Below are 14,564 nucleotides of genomic sequence, written 5' to 3'. Positions count from 1 at the left end.
TTTAGATTAGTGTCATTCAATATCAATAAGTTTACTTAATCTCTAAATGTACTAAATATGGCCAGCGACATATTGACAAAAATTATACTATAATTCTACGATGAATTTTCCAGAGTTTTCCAGACTACGAATAGTTTTCCTTGTGATCTTGTTTCCCTAGTTCGCTATCATCATTCTCGTCTGTTCCTGGGACTCAAGCCACCGCTGAGGCTACATCAATAATTCGTTGTAAATAAATTCATTCTAACATACAGTTCAATGCTATACTTCGCTATTTCAGCCACTATTATCTTCACAGGAGAACGCACTTGAGACAGAATTGTCTGCAAAACCGTCGATGATATTTACTATACATCCGTAGGCTCCTGAAACGCAGACATAACACCCAGCGCCAATTGCGAAAAATGATACTATAACAATAAAAATATTCATTTTGCTTTTTCTCCACACCGCTCTAGTACTTTTCATCCAGCCTAAACCACCATAAGTTTGTTCATTCAAACCTGTGCCTAACAGGTGAAGGGCCATGATTCCAGGCATTATAAGTGTAAAACTGGTACCAAGAAGGGAACCAATTAGACCTAATAAATCATCAAAGAAAGGAATTGCAGCAGCTACTACAAATCCGATTGCAATAACCAAAATCATCACAATTAGCCAAGTTATCCAGTGTATTTTAGAATTACTCTGTAAGTGTTCCGTTCCTTTTAAAATTCGAACGAGAGCGTATTTACCAGCAATATGTGCTTGGAAAAAACATCCAAAAAAAAGCCCAGGAAAGGCAATCCCATATGCAACTTTCTGAAGGTACATACCAGCCGTTCCAAGAGATGGCGATGCAATATATTGACCAACTTTAGCGTAGACAATGCAACTAACTACAATATAATTAAACGCAACAAATCCTTGACCCAAGAGAACTGACTTCATATATTGAGCCTGGTCCCTCATTTCAGCATGAATCATAAAAAATGAAGACGTACCACAAATCGCCAACACCTGAGTAGCAACAGCAGCACAAATAGCTGAATAAGATGTACCAGTAGCAACCACCTGGATCGATTTATTAATAGGCTCTCCCTCTGGTGCCATTGCGGGGGTATCCTGAACTAAACAAGCGATTGTAATAACCCATACACCTGATAAAATTGAGACCACGGCAACATACCCACACCATGATATAACTTTTAAAGTTCTCGTGAAAAGGCCGGCAACAAGAGACATGGCAGCCCCAACACCAATCCAGCCGGTAGTACAAATGGAATGACCACTGAACGTATTGAAGGCAATAGAAAGTGTAAGAAGGGCTGTTGAGTATAAGAGGGTATATAGTAGGCAAAATGCATATCCAAAGATATCACCAACACGTTTACCAAACATAAGACAAGCAGCATCTCCAACATTGTGAATATTCGGGTGAGCGAGACGAAACTTCCCCATTACAAAGCCCGCCCATGTGCTTAGGAGTAATAAGCCAATAATCGATATTAAACCTGGAATGAATCCCAATACGTCGAAAGTTTGAGGTAACCCTAGCACACCTACACCGAACTGGGCTTTGGCAATCAAAGCAGCACCTCCTAAGCAAGAAACTCCTCTGAAATCAGGGCCTGTTTTGTCATCTGCAAACACATTATGATCGTCTTCTAGGTCATATGAAATACTTTTTGCCAGGTCCTTATCGACAAATATGTCATTAGTGACATTCTCTTTATTCTCATGACTTATAACCAGCTTCTCTGATACAAAAATTGACATTATATATAGTTTAGAACTATTAATTTTTTCCAGTATTTTAGAGGGTTTCGTTAGTGTGTTTTATATACTTCGGTATTTCTTCACCTCCACCAATTTTTATGGATTTTATGGAATAGCCCAGTATTTATAAAAATAATATGGTCTGCTTGAATTACCACTCTTTGTGGAGAACTCAAACCTGCACTCCAGTCTGAATGACAATCATATAATGATAACGTAAATAGAATTGATGGATCTTGGTAGGTCGAGAGAGTGTGATCTAAGCACAGAATTTTTTGCGCTAAAATCACGGCGATTCATACATCGGTCAATTTGCATCTTCCCGCGCCTACACTTATCTACATATATATAAAATTCTACTTGCCGCTATAAGATCCTTTCAGTTTAATGTCGTTCAATATCAACCTCACCTCTAGTATTTCTTGGTCGTAGTCACCATAACTGAAAGCTCATTCATAGAGCTCTAAGAAAATTTTCTGCGTAGGCTTTATATTTTTTGCCAGGAAAAACCGCCATAAAGATTGGGGTTCGCGGACGGAGAAGCGCAAAAACTCTTTTTAATCTCATCGCTAATGGAAAACACAGGCGAGAATGGCAGTTCCGAATCGATTTTAGCGACATTAGCTCGCCATGGATTACAATTTTTTTAGTGCTCGCTAGCGACTGCGAAAGTTTTGTAATTTACAGGTTATTGTGATTACTTGCATGTTGAATCTCGGCCGAAATGGTTTACAGGTTGAAATAACTTACATGTTGTACAGGTTTGTGTAACGTAAATTTTTCACACCAATTGGCAAGAGGATTTATTCCATGACGTTATAGATTAATCATCTGGTGATATACAATCCTGAGCAAATTTAAGGAGTGCATTGCTAGGGATCGCTAGGCACTACAAAGAAGGATTAAATGGTTCAAGTATTTGAGAATGCCCATGTGTTTAACCACGATTTCCCCACGGTTAGTCTTGCATATTTGAATAGGTACCCCAATCCGTACGCAAAGCATGTCTTGAGTATTGATACTCTTGACAGATATATGGACACGGATGGGTGTCTCAGGACCACCAAGATAATTGTAAAGACCGGGAGGTTGCCCAAGTTTATCAAGCCGTTTTTAGGGACGCATTTGGACTCGTGGATCATCGAGAAGACCATCATCAACCCCAAAACTAACCAAATGCTCTCATACACATCGAATGTGGACCACAGGAAATTCATTAGGATCGAGGAGTACATGAAGTACTCTGCAGATAGTCCATTTAGTACATTGGTGGAGAGCAAGGTGAGGTTTTCCTCCAACTTGTTTGGATTCAAGCAGAAAATTGAAGAGTGGAGCCGCAACAGGTTCTCATCAAACATGGCCAATTCTAGAGAAGGATTGAAGTATGTGGTTGACAAATTGAACGAGAGGAAAGAGGTATGGATGAGGAGAAGTACGTAGTACGTAGGTACTATCGATAAATTACACTGGTTACGAATTATGGTTTTATAGGAGTTATTAGGTCTTGCATTTACTTGTAAATAAGATATGGAGTATTACTTACCCACTGCCAAAGACATGTAGATTTACAAGCCTATCCGTGCCTTCCAGACTGCTCGTGATGATATCGACCGTTACAGTACTTACCAAAATCATGCATCTAGAAGTTACGAAGCACGTGATATACTGATCCTTATCGATTTTAGTCACTTCAATTGGGTCATAACTGCCTTGACTCACAAGACATTTAGGTTATAAATTCAAGCAAATCATAGCATCAAAAGGTATCAGAAAGGGATAATCTATTAAGAAGAAGTGATGACTGACTTGACTACAGGCTATTCGCTATCAAATTCGCCCCAACTGAAGCGGAATTCCAAACGACAAGATTCATATTCGAGAGATACATTCCGCAATCAACAAAGCATTAATAAAAGACGTAGTTCATCATTTACATCTACGTCATCTCCTTGGTTCAGGCGTAACTCGTTGCTATCACCAGCTATGGTACAAAATGAAAATATTTCGGTGTACGACTCTCCAAATTACTATTCTCATAGCTCTAGCTATAATATTATCTCGTTAAAGGAATGCCAGGGGTTTATATTTAACCAGGATTTATTTGCATCACCTTACCAACAGCAGAAATCGCTTGCAAACGAGAAGAAAATGAGGGATATGAGCGGGTCTAAGTCGTCATCGAATTCAGTACTGGGTTCTAGGTCAGCTTCGAGGTCTTGTTCTCAATCACAAGCAAGCTCTGCTGCCAATACACCATCGTATTCGAGAATGACTTCGCCAAAATCACAACAGAGAAGACACACTTCGTATCACGATCCCAGGCCGTCATTTTTATGTGGAGCTGCCGGTGATGATAATGCTATGATAGATGATGACGATCATGATGCAAATGAAAATGCGGACGAAGAATTTCCATTCGAAAATACTTCTATGGAGCTAGATGAAATAGAAGATCATGAAGATGTTGTTATTGACGAATATGAAGAATTTGAGCTGATGGGTGAATACGGTGACTCTACGAATAGAATGTACAAAGTTCATGTTACTGAGATCACTGTTAATGAGAATGACAATAGCATTTTTCCAAGTTAATATTTGTCGTACTGGGTTTTGCTTTTGTATTGATTAAAAAGTGCCAATAGATTTTATTTGTTCATGTTTTAATTTCAATTTGTCATCCCGGCCCACATTTTTTCTGTTTTAGTTCTTTTATTTTGGTCAATTATGAGTGATCTTGTTTGATTTCATATTAGTTTTTGGTTTAGGTAGGTTATATGTCAATGAAGATTTATGTAAGTAGTAATGATTTTTCTTAAATTTCTGATTTTGTGATACTTTTCGTCATATATGATTTTCGAAGATTTTAGAACTATGCTGGGAGAACTGTAATTCAATCATTGAACAGGAAAACATGTCCACTCAACAAGACTTTGAAAAGCTCTCTTTAGAGTTCAGTAATTCCCAGGGTACTCTCAATGAGTTGATGACGGCTCGTTCCACATTAGAAACACAATATCAGGAAAACAAAATTGTTCTAAACGAATTCGACAATTTGAATGAAGATTCCAAAATTTACAAGTTAACAGGTCCTATATTAATGCCCCAAGAATACGGCGAGGCCAAATTGAATGTCACTAAGAGAATCGAATTTATTGAAGGCGAAATCAAAAGAGTTGAGACCAAAATTGGCGATGAAGAAAAGAAGATTGAAGCTACCAGAGAGAAATTGATAGCTATTAGAAGCCAAATGAGTTCATAGTAGCTTCCCCGTCAGTATAAACAGCATATATGTATATTAGCAGTCTTCACAAATAATTTTCTATATAATATAATAATAGTAAGAAACTTACCTAATTTTAATTTAACCTCTAGCTAATTGAGTCTTGATCAAATTCACCAAGCTGATAGCATTAAATGTTCCCCATTGCTCAACATCATTATAAGCCCCACCTAAGTTGCTGAACGCTTGTACCTTATCTTCAACAAACTTTCTAGTATGATGGAAATCTTTACTTGTATCTTGCAACATGAAAACCTCAGAACTAACATAAATCGACGAGAACCCTAATCTTTTAGAGTACCAGGCAAAGTCATTAGAAGTATCGCCCGCATAAAATGCAATGTCGTCACTCAAATTGTGCAATTCGTCTAAAGATTGATTCATATTATAAGGTGCAATCAACTGCGATAAACCTGTTGATAACTTGTTTATAATAGGCTGGTTATATTCTAACCTTTTATTGATTAAATAGATGACTCGTTCGTACTCATCATTTATAGAATTAAACTCACTCTTCGGATCTAAGACATGGTCCTGTAAGTTTTGTCTCTGAATTTTAAGCCAGTGTAACATTAATTGGAATTCTAACGAATTTCCTGAAGGAGAACTGGATATGGCTGACTGTAACGAATCTGGGTACTTCAAGTCCCGGATTGCCTGAGTTATACATAACGAATCAAATCCGAATTTTGGAAGGTATGTAAGCGATTTCGTCAATATTATTGATTCCATCGATTTAGGATTAACGATTATATTTGAGCTTGGATGATCTATTGAATGGTACGCCCGTCTGGCCATATATGACGGTTTTCCCGCAGGTCTTATTATGAATTTGAACATGGTTATAGCTTATTGTCTATATCTTTTCTCTGAATTATATATACTTACCATTTAATAGAAAAATCGTAAGGTTTGATTATACCCAACCTGCAAATGTTTGTTTTTAATGCTTTTTGCAGGTTAGTTTATTATATATAGTGGCGTCTATATTGATTTCGTATAGAATAACAAATAAAGAACTCATTACTGGAGTGATGTTAGTAAGTATAGTTATTGGATCAATTGCGTCGAGTATAAACTAACATATCCTTAGATTAAACCATGGAATGAAATACCTGCTCCTCGTCATACACTTGATGACGAAGTAGATGATGCAATTCCATCGCCTATACCTAACATATTGGTTGAATTGAATCAGAATATTACTTCGATGGATTATATCGTCATATCTCCTAAGACTTTAAAGGTATTGGTTGAAGATTTGCCGAATGGTAAAGCAGTGGGATACATAAATATTGAATATCCGCAATTAGCAGACTTACAAACTAACGATGAAGATGATGATGTATACGATGAAGATGAACAGTTGTATACGGCAGTCATGAGAAAGTCGTTAATTGATAAATACGGGAAGTTGAAAATACCTATTGTACAACACGATGATAGATACTTGAGTGTCAATATACCTCATTTCCCAAATATCATAGCAAACAATATATTGGCCCAGAAACTTACCGAAGAACTTGACAAAACAATCAACAAGGCATGGATCATTTTGTCTCCTTCGCTCATCAGTAGTAACGAGACTATTAACAAGTTAGAAGTCGATTTTGATATGCAGACGCCAGATATTTACGCAGCTATTCCGAGTTTGAAACCACCACATTTTATCACCGGCATAGGAGCTTCTTTCAATTCTCAAATATCTTTGTTGCGCCAGCCTAGGTTGATGTCGCTAGTTTTGAGATCTGAAGGACAATCAGGATTTGAGAAAATTGATACAGATGCGTTCGTCGATGCGTCTTTTGTCTTGAATGAGCTCTTGGTCGGTACTTCGGACCAGGGAAATTATTTGAAGCAAGTAAGTTCAACGGTAAGGAAGATAAACGGTTATTCCAATTCTGGTATGTATATATAGTAAACGTATGTAATGAATAAGCATTTATATAGCATCTATGCACTTGAATTTCTCATTGATAAGAAACAATTCCATAACACCGATACAGACGAACTAAATGGGACTTGGAAGTCTCTAGGAACTAATAAGAAATTAAAAAACTGAACTGGAAACCATACGGAATAGTTTATTAGCAAGGTTTTCATGTATATTCTATCCAACTTGGCCTTCACGTCGTTCCAATTGCCACTTTCAAGAACAATAGTCCCGTATGTAAAAAAGCAAAAAAGTGAAATCGGTGAAAAGCACAATTGATCAGTTAATACTTTTCTAAGCACCTCAATAAATTTTGGATCCTTAGAATATATTTGTAAGAATTTGTACCACCAGCATTGAACGCAAGCCATAATAAAGCCCCAACACATAAATCCTGCAAGCCTATTGAATTGATAATATGTTAATTCCACCAGTTCTAACGCTAAAGGTGTCATATCTGGATTGTAAGATTGCATTGATGGAGACTCATACGTAGAATCATTATCCTGAATGTAATCTATAAACCTGTTTAAATCCTCATCATCACTCTCCATAGGAACTTGTTCATCACTAAAATCCCCAACTCTATTCCTATCCCCATAGTTGTTGGGATTAAACGAAATCCCCCCGTAGCCACCAGTAGTTCTATTGAATTTGAAACTTAGTCTTGGTTCGGTAGGATTATAAGATAGAAGCGATTGTGCTAACGTTTCGGATATGCCGTACAAAACAAGGTTTGTCACAATTATAGTTATCAACGAATTCTTCATATACAAACCAGTATATTTGGTTGTTAGTTTAAGTAAGAACGTTCCTAAAATTCCAATGATAACGAAATTCAATGCTGGTATGTTATATATCCGTGGACAATTAATTATTTTTGTAAACACAGAACGATCTGAGACTACTCTATTATAATCTTGTGACTCTATATCAGATAAATCCGGTACTCCACTGCCATATTCATCTTCTAGCCGTATCGCCATGTTTAGTTACTATATTGTTATCTACTCTAGTAATTTATGGCAATAGCGATATGGGTATATTATTGGTACTGCATATAGTTCATGTTCTTTCCATAACCTTGGAATCAATCACCCGCTAATAGTCTGGGGATAGCGCTACTTTGTATCCACATAAGAGGATCGTGTGAATGTTAGAATATTGTTGGTTTTAGTTCCTTGAAAGTATGCTGGTTTGAATTCTAGCCATGACAAACATATATTACACCTATCCAACTTACTTCAAAAGCTCGTCGGGTAGATACTCGCACGTTCCGCCGCTTGGGTTCGTTCACTATATCATAAAGCAAAACATCCATAGCAACTAGTACTGCAAAATATACTACAACATACTAAACAAAGTACGTACTCATAGACAAGCTAGATATTTGGAACCTTTCTCCAAACCCCTATACCAAACCATCTAGAATTTAACTAACTGGTACTTATGATATGGCCTGAATGAGAATCAGTCGGCGCCATGATAGAAGCATCGGTTATTAAGTGATTACTGCAAAAAACCGGGCTAGCTAAATGGCAACACATACATCAATACACCACATGGCTTAAACATCCCTACACCAACATTATAATTGTGGTATACGCACGCTCGCTACTTCCAGAAATCGCTTCCAATCAAATTTTGCGAATTGAAAATTAGTATGAAAGGTATTATACAACTCAATAGAAGTTTGATTAATTGTAAAACAATAAAGGATGTCCTATAACAAGAACTACGAACCGGTGAGATCGGACCCACCATACTCTGATTATGAACTCATTGATGTTGATCCACATTTTAAGAGAGTCATTTCATACTTTAGACCATCTGATTATGGATGTTGGGCCGCTACCATGGCAGGGTTCCCATTGGCATTACATCTTTGGGAAAGATTAGAGCCAACTGCCGGAGCATTCAAGGCCCCAAGTAAGGTTCCAGGTGGAGCTTTAAGAGCAGCATCATTATTGGGATTCTGCGGTGGTTTTTTCTTGGCCTATGTTAGATCTTCCAGAAGATTTTTGGGATGGTCTGAAAACGCCAGAGAAGTTAAGAAGGACAGATACGAGATTAAGAAGTTGTTATCGGAAGAAAAATTACCATACCACGAAAATGAATCCGTTTTGGACGACAGAATGAAGGATATTGCCAATAGAAACTCACAGTTTTCCTTCACCGTCATGGCCATTATACCATGGTTCAACTTGGCACACCACCCATATCACGGCGTGTCGATTCAAAAATACTATGAAAATAGACCTGGTGAAGAAGAATGGGGTTTCAATAACTTGAAGCCTTTCGAAGACATCAAGGCCAAATACACCAAATACATCGAGTAAGTGTGTATATATCCCTCCTAATCCCATCCCTACATAGGATCAACACAAACGTTATCACGGAACTATTGCAGACTTAGCTCTTTGCGCTTGTTAATACAACTACTATTCCAGTGGGGTTAAGTATTAAGTTACACGGTTCTTCTGTGTATCCATCATTTGTCATAATTATCTTTGCTGGTTGACATTTATTCTTCCTTACACAATACATATTTTTATTCCTTCAAACAGCCGTTAGAGACTGTTTATTTTATATAATACTACTAAGTTTTACTCAATACAAGTTGCATTTTGCCAATTTTTGCCAACTCAATCACCTCTTGCAAGATATTTTTTATTCCACCTACTTTATGCCGATTATCTAACTCAATGGTGCCAACACTCCTCATTTGACTACTAATGGTAATCTTATCTTCCAGTAACTATTGTAGTCTAATTCAAGTCGTGCACGGGTCATTTCTTTTGTTTACAAAACAAAAAAAATCAATTAGTAGCTATACTACACAACTTACGGGAAGCCATACATAGAGCATAAAAGTATGTCTGATGAACCTGATTATTCATCATTGTCTCTAGAGGAAAAATTGGAACACAAATTGTGGAAAGCTAGGCTCCAGGCGTATGATGAGATCACAAAACAATGTCAAAATTCCCGTAATGATCTGGATGAATGTTTTCAGAAGCTTAATGCAAAACCAGAGATATTTAAAAAAGCCGTAGTTGATGCCAATGTTGTCGCACAGGAATCGGGTATTCAAGCGCTATCTAGTTACTTGGAATTTGGGGGTAATTCAGCCAACGCTCAGAAGTTGAAATCTTCTGGAGTGGTAGCATCGTTATGTGAGAAAGGATTGTCTTCGTCTCGATCTGGAACCAAGGCCAAGGCCGTTGACTGTTTGTTGTGGTTTATTGAGCTCTCTGAGAATGCTAATGGTGTTATCGAAGACATATTGCCATTCTTAAAACATCGTTTACCAAAATTAGTTGCCGGTTGTGTGAGCGCATTACACGTAATAGTAGAGAATTTTGGGTGTCATTCAGTGATATCGCCAAAGCTAATAATTCCATGTCTAGGAAAGTTATTTGCCCATGCGGATAGAAATGTAAGGGCAGAAACTACCAAATTGACAGTCGAGCTATACAAATGGATGGGTGCTGCATTAGAAACGATTCTATTTCCTGATTTGAAGCCTGTGCAGCAAAAAGATTTAACAAAGGCCTTCGAGTCGTTACAAAATATAACACCTGAACAAAAAAGATTCACTAGAAATCAACAAATTGAGATAGCTAGACGTAAAGAAGAAGAATCGCGGATAGAAGCTACTGGTGATGGGGACATCGAGATGAAGGATGCACAGGATGATAAATCTAATGAACCACAGTTTGATCCTTTTGATTTGGTGGAACCTGTTGAGGTATTATCGAAACTACCATCTGACTTAAATTCAAGAATTTCCTCTACCAAATGGAAGGATCGTAAAGAAGTTTTGGAGGAAGTGCACAATGTGTTGGAAAAAGCTGTTAAATTATCAACAAGAGACGACTACTTAGAACTTATCAGAATGTTCGCAAAGTGTATGAAGGATGCAAACATCCAAGTAGTTCAATTGGCTGCAAATTGTATAGAATTTCTAGCTCGAGGCTTGAAAAGTGATTTTCAAAGATATCAATCAATCGTTCTTGGACCAATGATTGAAAGAACAAAAGAGAAAAAGGCTTCTGTGGCGGACGCTTTAAATAATGCAATGTTTTCGATTTTTAATTCTTCCTCGTTGAGTGATATATTAGATGAAACACTTGCAGCTATGAAGCATAAAACACCTCAAGTCAAGATTGCATCAACAAATTACTTACAAAAGTGTCTAGCGGCAACCAAGGTGCCTCCCAAGGGTTCAGAAATTGGAAGCATCATGGAATCGGGTGTTAAATTATTAAGTGATTCCCAAGAACCAGTGAGACAAGCGTCTACTGAAATGATTGGAACGTTAATGAAAATTACTGGGGAAAGAGAGCTCAATGCATTCTTGGAAAAGGTTGATGATAATAGAAGAGCTAAGGTTACGAAGTTTTTTGAGGAAGTTGATGTTAATGCCAAATTGGGTAATCACCATGCTTCACCAGGGCCTAAAAATATTTCCTCGTCAGGAGAAAGTGGTATGAATAAATTGACGAGACCTAGAACCAGTCTTTCAACAGGATCTACAGCTACTACCAAAAAACTCAGTTTACTGTCTGCTAGCACTTCACTTAAAAAACCTTCACAAGAACAGCAATCCAACTCCACAATACCATCTAAGCGCCTTGCGACGTCACCTGCAAAAAGAGGTGATGATTCATCTAAAGTATCATCAATTGGAAGAGGATTGACAGGAAGACCTTTGACATCTAGTACACCTTCCTTGAGTTCTGGTTCTGCCGCGAAGCCAACGAGTAGCTTATCCTTCAAAGAAAAAGAAGAACTACAGGCTTTACGTAGAGAGAAACAAGTATGGCAAGAGCAACAAGAGCAGACATTGCATCATCAAGAAAATTTTGACGGTGAAAAAATGAGCCTTACTCAAGAAATATCGCAACTTAACAGCAAAATTGAAAATATACTGAAGGACCACACAAACGCATTACTCATGGTCAAACAGAAAGAGACCCAGATTCTTCGTTCCAACAGTGACTTGGAAAATGCTAAGTTAAAAATACGAGATCTTGAACAAACCATAGAAATGATGAAATTGCAACAAAACTCTTACACTGGCCAACAGCTGACTCAACCCGCAAAGCACTCATATAATGCCGCTTTTAGTCCGTCATCTACGTCGCCCTTTGAAGCTAAGCAAAGATATCAACCACCAGAAACGACACCTTCAGAAAGCCGCATATCATCCGGTGAGCTCAGTACTAGAGTGAATAGACTATCAATAGATGGTAATCCTCAGATTGAAAATTCCGGAAACCACTACAATGGTAATTCATATAATCGCTTTAGCAGTCCCCAGAAGGCAGCAGATAATACAAGTCTGTATACATCCAGTTTGAGTAAGGACTCGATGCAATTAAACACTAATGATGATAGTTGGAGGAGAGCAGCTGAAGTCACCTCCCAGTTAAAGGCAAGAATTGAGAAGATGAAAGCAAGGTCTAGAAGCGGAATGTCTAACTTCTCTTAGTTAACTATATATTAATGTACTTATGTATCTTATAGTATAGATCTGGTTGAAAAATGTAGTGTTGAAAACTCAGACGTTTGATCATGTGAGAATATTGAGTCCGGTTTCGGTGTAAATATTTTATCAACACTTTTTCGACTAGATTAACAAGAGTCATAAGTAACAAACTCATACTTGTTTGGTAGATAAAATATACAACTATAGAAATATGTCGTCAAAATTGAAAATTTTAGTACCAGTCAAAAGAGTGATTGACTTTGCAATCAAACCAAGAATTAATAAAGCACAAACTGGAGTGGAAACTAAGGGAGTTAAGTTCAGTATCAATCCATTCTGTGATATTGCATTAGAAGAGTCAATTAGGATCAGAGAGGCCCACAAGGGTTTAGTTGAAAAGATCCATGCTGTTTCTATTGGACCAACCAAGGCACAAGATATATTAAGAACTGCATTGGCTAAGGGTGCTGACTCCACCACGTTGATAGACGTAGGCGACGAAGAAGTCGAGCCATTAACTGTGGCCAAGCTCTTACAAAAGACAGTTGAAAAGGAGGACTCCAACTTAGTTATTTTGGGAAAACAGGCCATTGACGACGATTCTAATCAAACCGGGCAAATGTTAGCAGGTTTGTTGAACTGGCCCCAAGCCACCAATGCTTCAAAGGTTGAAATTGACGGTGATAACATCACTGTAACCCGTGAAATTGATGGAGGTTCGGATACTTTGCGTGCCAAGTTGCCAATGATTGTCACTACAGATTTAAGATTGAACGAGCCAAGATACGCTTCTTTGCCAAATATCATGAAGGCCAAGAAGAAGCCATTAGAAAAATTGAAAGTCAGCGATTTAGGTATTGAATTATCCAAGAGATTAGAAACCTTAAAGGTTGAAGAACCACCTCAGAGAGAGGCTGGTGTTAAAGTGGAATCAGTTGATGAATTGATCAGTAAATTGAAAGAATTGAAGGCCATTTAATAATCACTAACGTGAATCACATTATCACTTCATTTCATCATTCTCTTTGTCATTTGTTCAAAAGTTATTCATAAATACAATACATAATACATAAATCTTTTATGAAGGGTTCCTTATTTGTAGATCTAATATATGCAGTCGTATTTTGCACCAGTATAAAACCATGAATATTCGCTACTATATAACTGTCAACATGCTTTTTCTATAATAATGACTACTTTAACAAAAAGTATCGACTATTTGTCTCGAGTAATAGACTCATACGTATGCAATGTATCGGAAAAGGCTTTGGTTGTTGGAATAAGTGGTCCTCAAGGTTCAGGAAAGTCATATTTGACGAATCAATTGGGAACAGAGTTGAGGAAATTGTACCCTAAATTGAACATAGTTCTGTTTCTGATGGATGATCTATATCTCACGCATGAAGATCAATTGGCATTAACAACTCGGTCTCAAGACTATATGGATGATAACAAGTTATTGCAAGGCCGTGGGCTCCCTGGAACACATGATATTGAGCTAGGGGCTGATCTTTTCTCCAAGCTAATTAACAGGCACTCGGAACTGATTATGCACGAAGTTCCAATTCCTTTTTATGATAAGGGAGCATTTAACGGAGAAGGTGATAGGTCCCCTGAATGTAATTGGAATGTGGTTAAGACACCAGTAGACGTGATTATCTTTGAAGGATGGTTTAATGGTTTTCAACCTTTATCGTTTGATCAATTACGAGTAAAATACTTAACTTCTGATATAAACAAATCAGTTATACAAAGACATAAAATGTTCCATGTTGAACAGGTGAATGAGAACTTGAAAGAATATGCAAAATTATGGTCTTTATTCGATTTTTTCATCTGCTTAGAAACAGACTCCTTGCAAAATGTTTACAATTGGAGATTGGAACAAGAGCATTATCTTAAAGCGACTACTCCAGCAGGTACTGGTATGACAGATGAAGAAGTTGTTAAGTTTGTTGATAGATACATGCCAATCTATGAATTATACTATGAGAAAATGTGTAGCGATGGATGTGTTAAGAAAGTGGGTCATAATCTCAAATTAGTTATTAATGCAAAACGTAATATGTTGGATTCTATGATCTATTAAATAATGTACA

At 37.4% G+C, this 14,564-nt stretch overlaps 11 protein-coding genes across 11 annotated transcripts; 8 read left to right on the top strand and 3 right to left on the bottom strand. All coding sequences in view use genetic code 12, as the record gives it.

Annotated features, from left to right (window-relative positions):
- Nucleotides 1–276: 276 nt before the first annotated feature.
- Nucleotides 277–1,758, bottom strand: DEHA2G07172g (DEHA2G07172p; the record flags this gene model as incomplete). The annotated part of the gene is made up of 1 exon (XM_461860.1): nucleotides 277–1,758. The coding sequence occupies one exon, from the start codon at nucleotides 1,756–1,758 to the stop codon at nucleotides 277–279; it is 1,482 nt and encodes a 493-aa protein (XP_461860.2).
- A 906-nt stretch (nucleotides 1,759–2,664) lies between these two features.
- On the top strand, nucleotides 2,665–3,198 carry DEHA2G07150g (DEHA2G07150p; the record flags this gene model as incomplete). The annotated part of the gene is made up of 1 exon (XM_461859.1): nucleotides 2,665–3,198. The coding sequence occupies one exon, from the start codon at nucleotides 2,665–2,667 to the stop codon at nucleotides 3,196–3,198; it is 534 nt and encodes a 177-aa protein (XP_461859.1).
- A 357-nt stretch (nucleotides 3,199–3,555) lies between these two features.
- Nucleotides 3,556–4,350, top strand: DEHA2G07128g (DEHA2G07128p; the record flags this gene model as incomplete). The annotated part of the gene is made up of 1 exon (XM_461858.1): nucleotides 3,556–4,350. The coding sequence occupies one exon, from the start codon at nucleotides 3,556–3,558 to the stop codon at nucleotides 4,348–4,350; it is 795 nt and encodes a 264-aa protein (XP_461858.2).
- A 319-nt stretch (nucleotides 4,351–4,669) lies between these two features.
- Nucleotides 4,670–5,017, top strand: DEHA2G07106g (DEHA2G07106p; the record flags this gene model as incomplete). Its single annotated transcript, XM_461857.1, has 1 exon — nucleotides 4,670–5,017. The coding sequence occupies one exon, from the start codon at nucleotides 4,670–4,672 to the stop codon at nucleotides 5,015–5,017; it is 348 nt and encodes a 115-aa protein (XP_461857.1).
- Nucleotides 5,018–5,119: 102 nt separating this feature from the next.
- Nucleotides 5,120–5,878, bottom strand: DEHA2G07084g (DEHA2G07084p; the record flags this gene model as incomplete). The annotated part of the gene is made up of 1 exon (XM_461856.1): nucleotides 5,120–5,878. One exon carries the CDS (start codon nucleotides 5,876–5,878, stop codon nucleotides 5,120–5,122), a length of 759 nt encoding a protein of 252 aa, XP_461856.1.
- A 194-nt stretch (nucleotides 5,879–6,072) lies between these two features.
- DEHA2G07062g (DEHA2G07062p) lies at nucleotides 6,073–6,956 on the top strand (the record flags this gene model as incomplete). The annotated part of the gene is made up of 2 exons (XM_461855.1): nucleotides 6,073–6,078; nucleotides 6,132–6,956. 2 exons carry the CDS (start codon nucleotides 6,073–6,075, stop codon nucleotides 6,954–6,956), a joined length of 831 nt encoding a protein of 276 aa, XP_461855.1.
- A 35-nt stretch (nucleotides 6,957–6,991) lies between these two features.
- DEHA2G07040g (DEHA2G07040p) lies at nucleotides 6,992–7,957 on the bottom strand (the record flags this gene model as incomplete). Its single annotated transcript, XM_461854.1, has 1 exon — nucleotides 6,992–7,957. The coding sequence occupies one exon, from the start codon at nucleotides 7,955–7,957 to the stop codon at nucleotides 6,992–6,994; it is 966 nt and encodes a 321-aa protein (XP_461854.2).
- Nucleotides 7,958–8,689: 732 nt separating this feature from the next.
- On the top strand, nucleotides 8,690–9,310 carry DEHA2G07018g (DEHA2G07018p; the record flags this gene model as incomplete). The annotated part of the gene is made up of 1 exon (XM_461853.1): nucleotides 8,690–9,310. One exon carries the CDS (start codon nucleotides 8,690–8,692, stop codon nucleotides 9,308–9,310), a length of 621 nt encoding a protein of 206 aa, XP_461853.1.
- Nucleotides 9,311–9,846: 536 nt separating this feature from the next.
- DEHA2G06996g (DEHA2G06996p) lies at nucleotides 9,847–12,468 on the top strand (the record flags this gene model as incomplete). Its single annotated transcript, XM_461852.1, has 1 exon — nucleotides 9,847–12,468. One exon carries the CDS (start codon nucleotides 9,847–9,849, stop codon nucleotides 12,466–12,468), a length of 2,622 nt encoding a protein of 873 aa, XP_461852.2.
- Nucleotides 12,469–12,676: 208 nt separating this feature from the next.
- On the top strand, nucleotides 12,677–13,444 carry DEHA2G06974g (DEHA2G06974p; the record flags this gene model as incomplete). The annotated part of the gene is made up of 1 exon (XM_461851.1): nucleotides 12,677–13,444. One exon carries the CDS (start codon nucleotides 12,677–12,679, stop codon nucleotides 13,442–13,444), a length of 768 nt encoding a protein of 255 aa, XP_461851.1.
- Nucleotides 13,445–13,654: 210 nt separating this feature from the next.
- Nucleotides 13,655–14,554, top strand: DEHA2G06952g (DEHA2G06952p; the record flags this gene model as incomplete). Its single annotated transcript, XM_461850.1, has 1 exon — nucleotides 13,655–14,554. The coding sequence occupies one exon, from the start codon at nucleotides 13,655–13,657 to the stop codon at nucleotides 14,552–14,554; it is 900 nt and encodes a 299-aa protein (XP_461850.2).
- Between the last annotated feature and the right edge of the window lie 10 nt (nucleotides 14,555–14,564).

This window comes from Debaryomyces hansenii (genome assembly GCF_000006445.2).
Source record: "Debaryomyces hansenii CBS767 chromosome G complete sequence".
Classification (NCBI taxonomy): domain Eukaryota; kingdom Fungi; phylum Ascomycota; class Pichiomycetes; order Serinales; family Debaryomycetaceae; genus Debaryomyces; species Debaryomyces hansenii.
The sequence above is the reverse complement of the archived record's forward strand: the minus strand, read 5'-3'. Positions and strand labels throughout refer to the sequence as shown.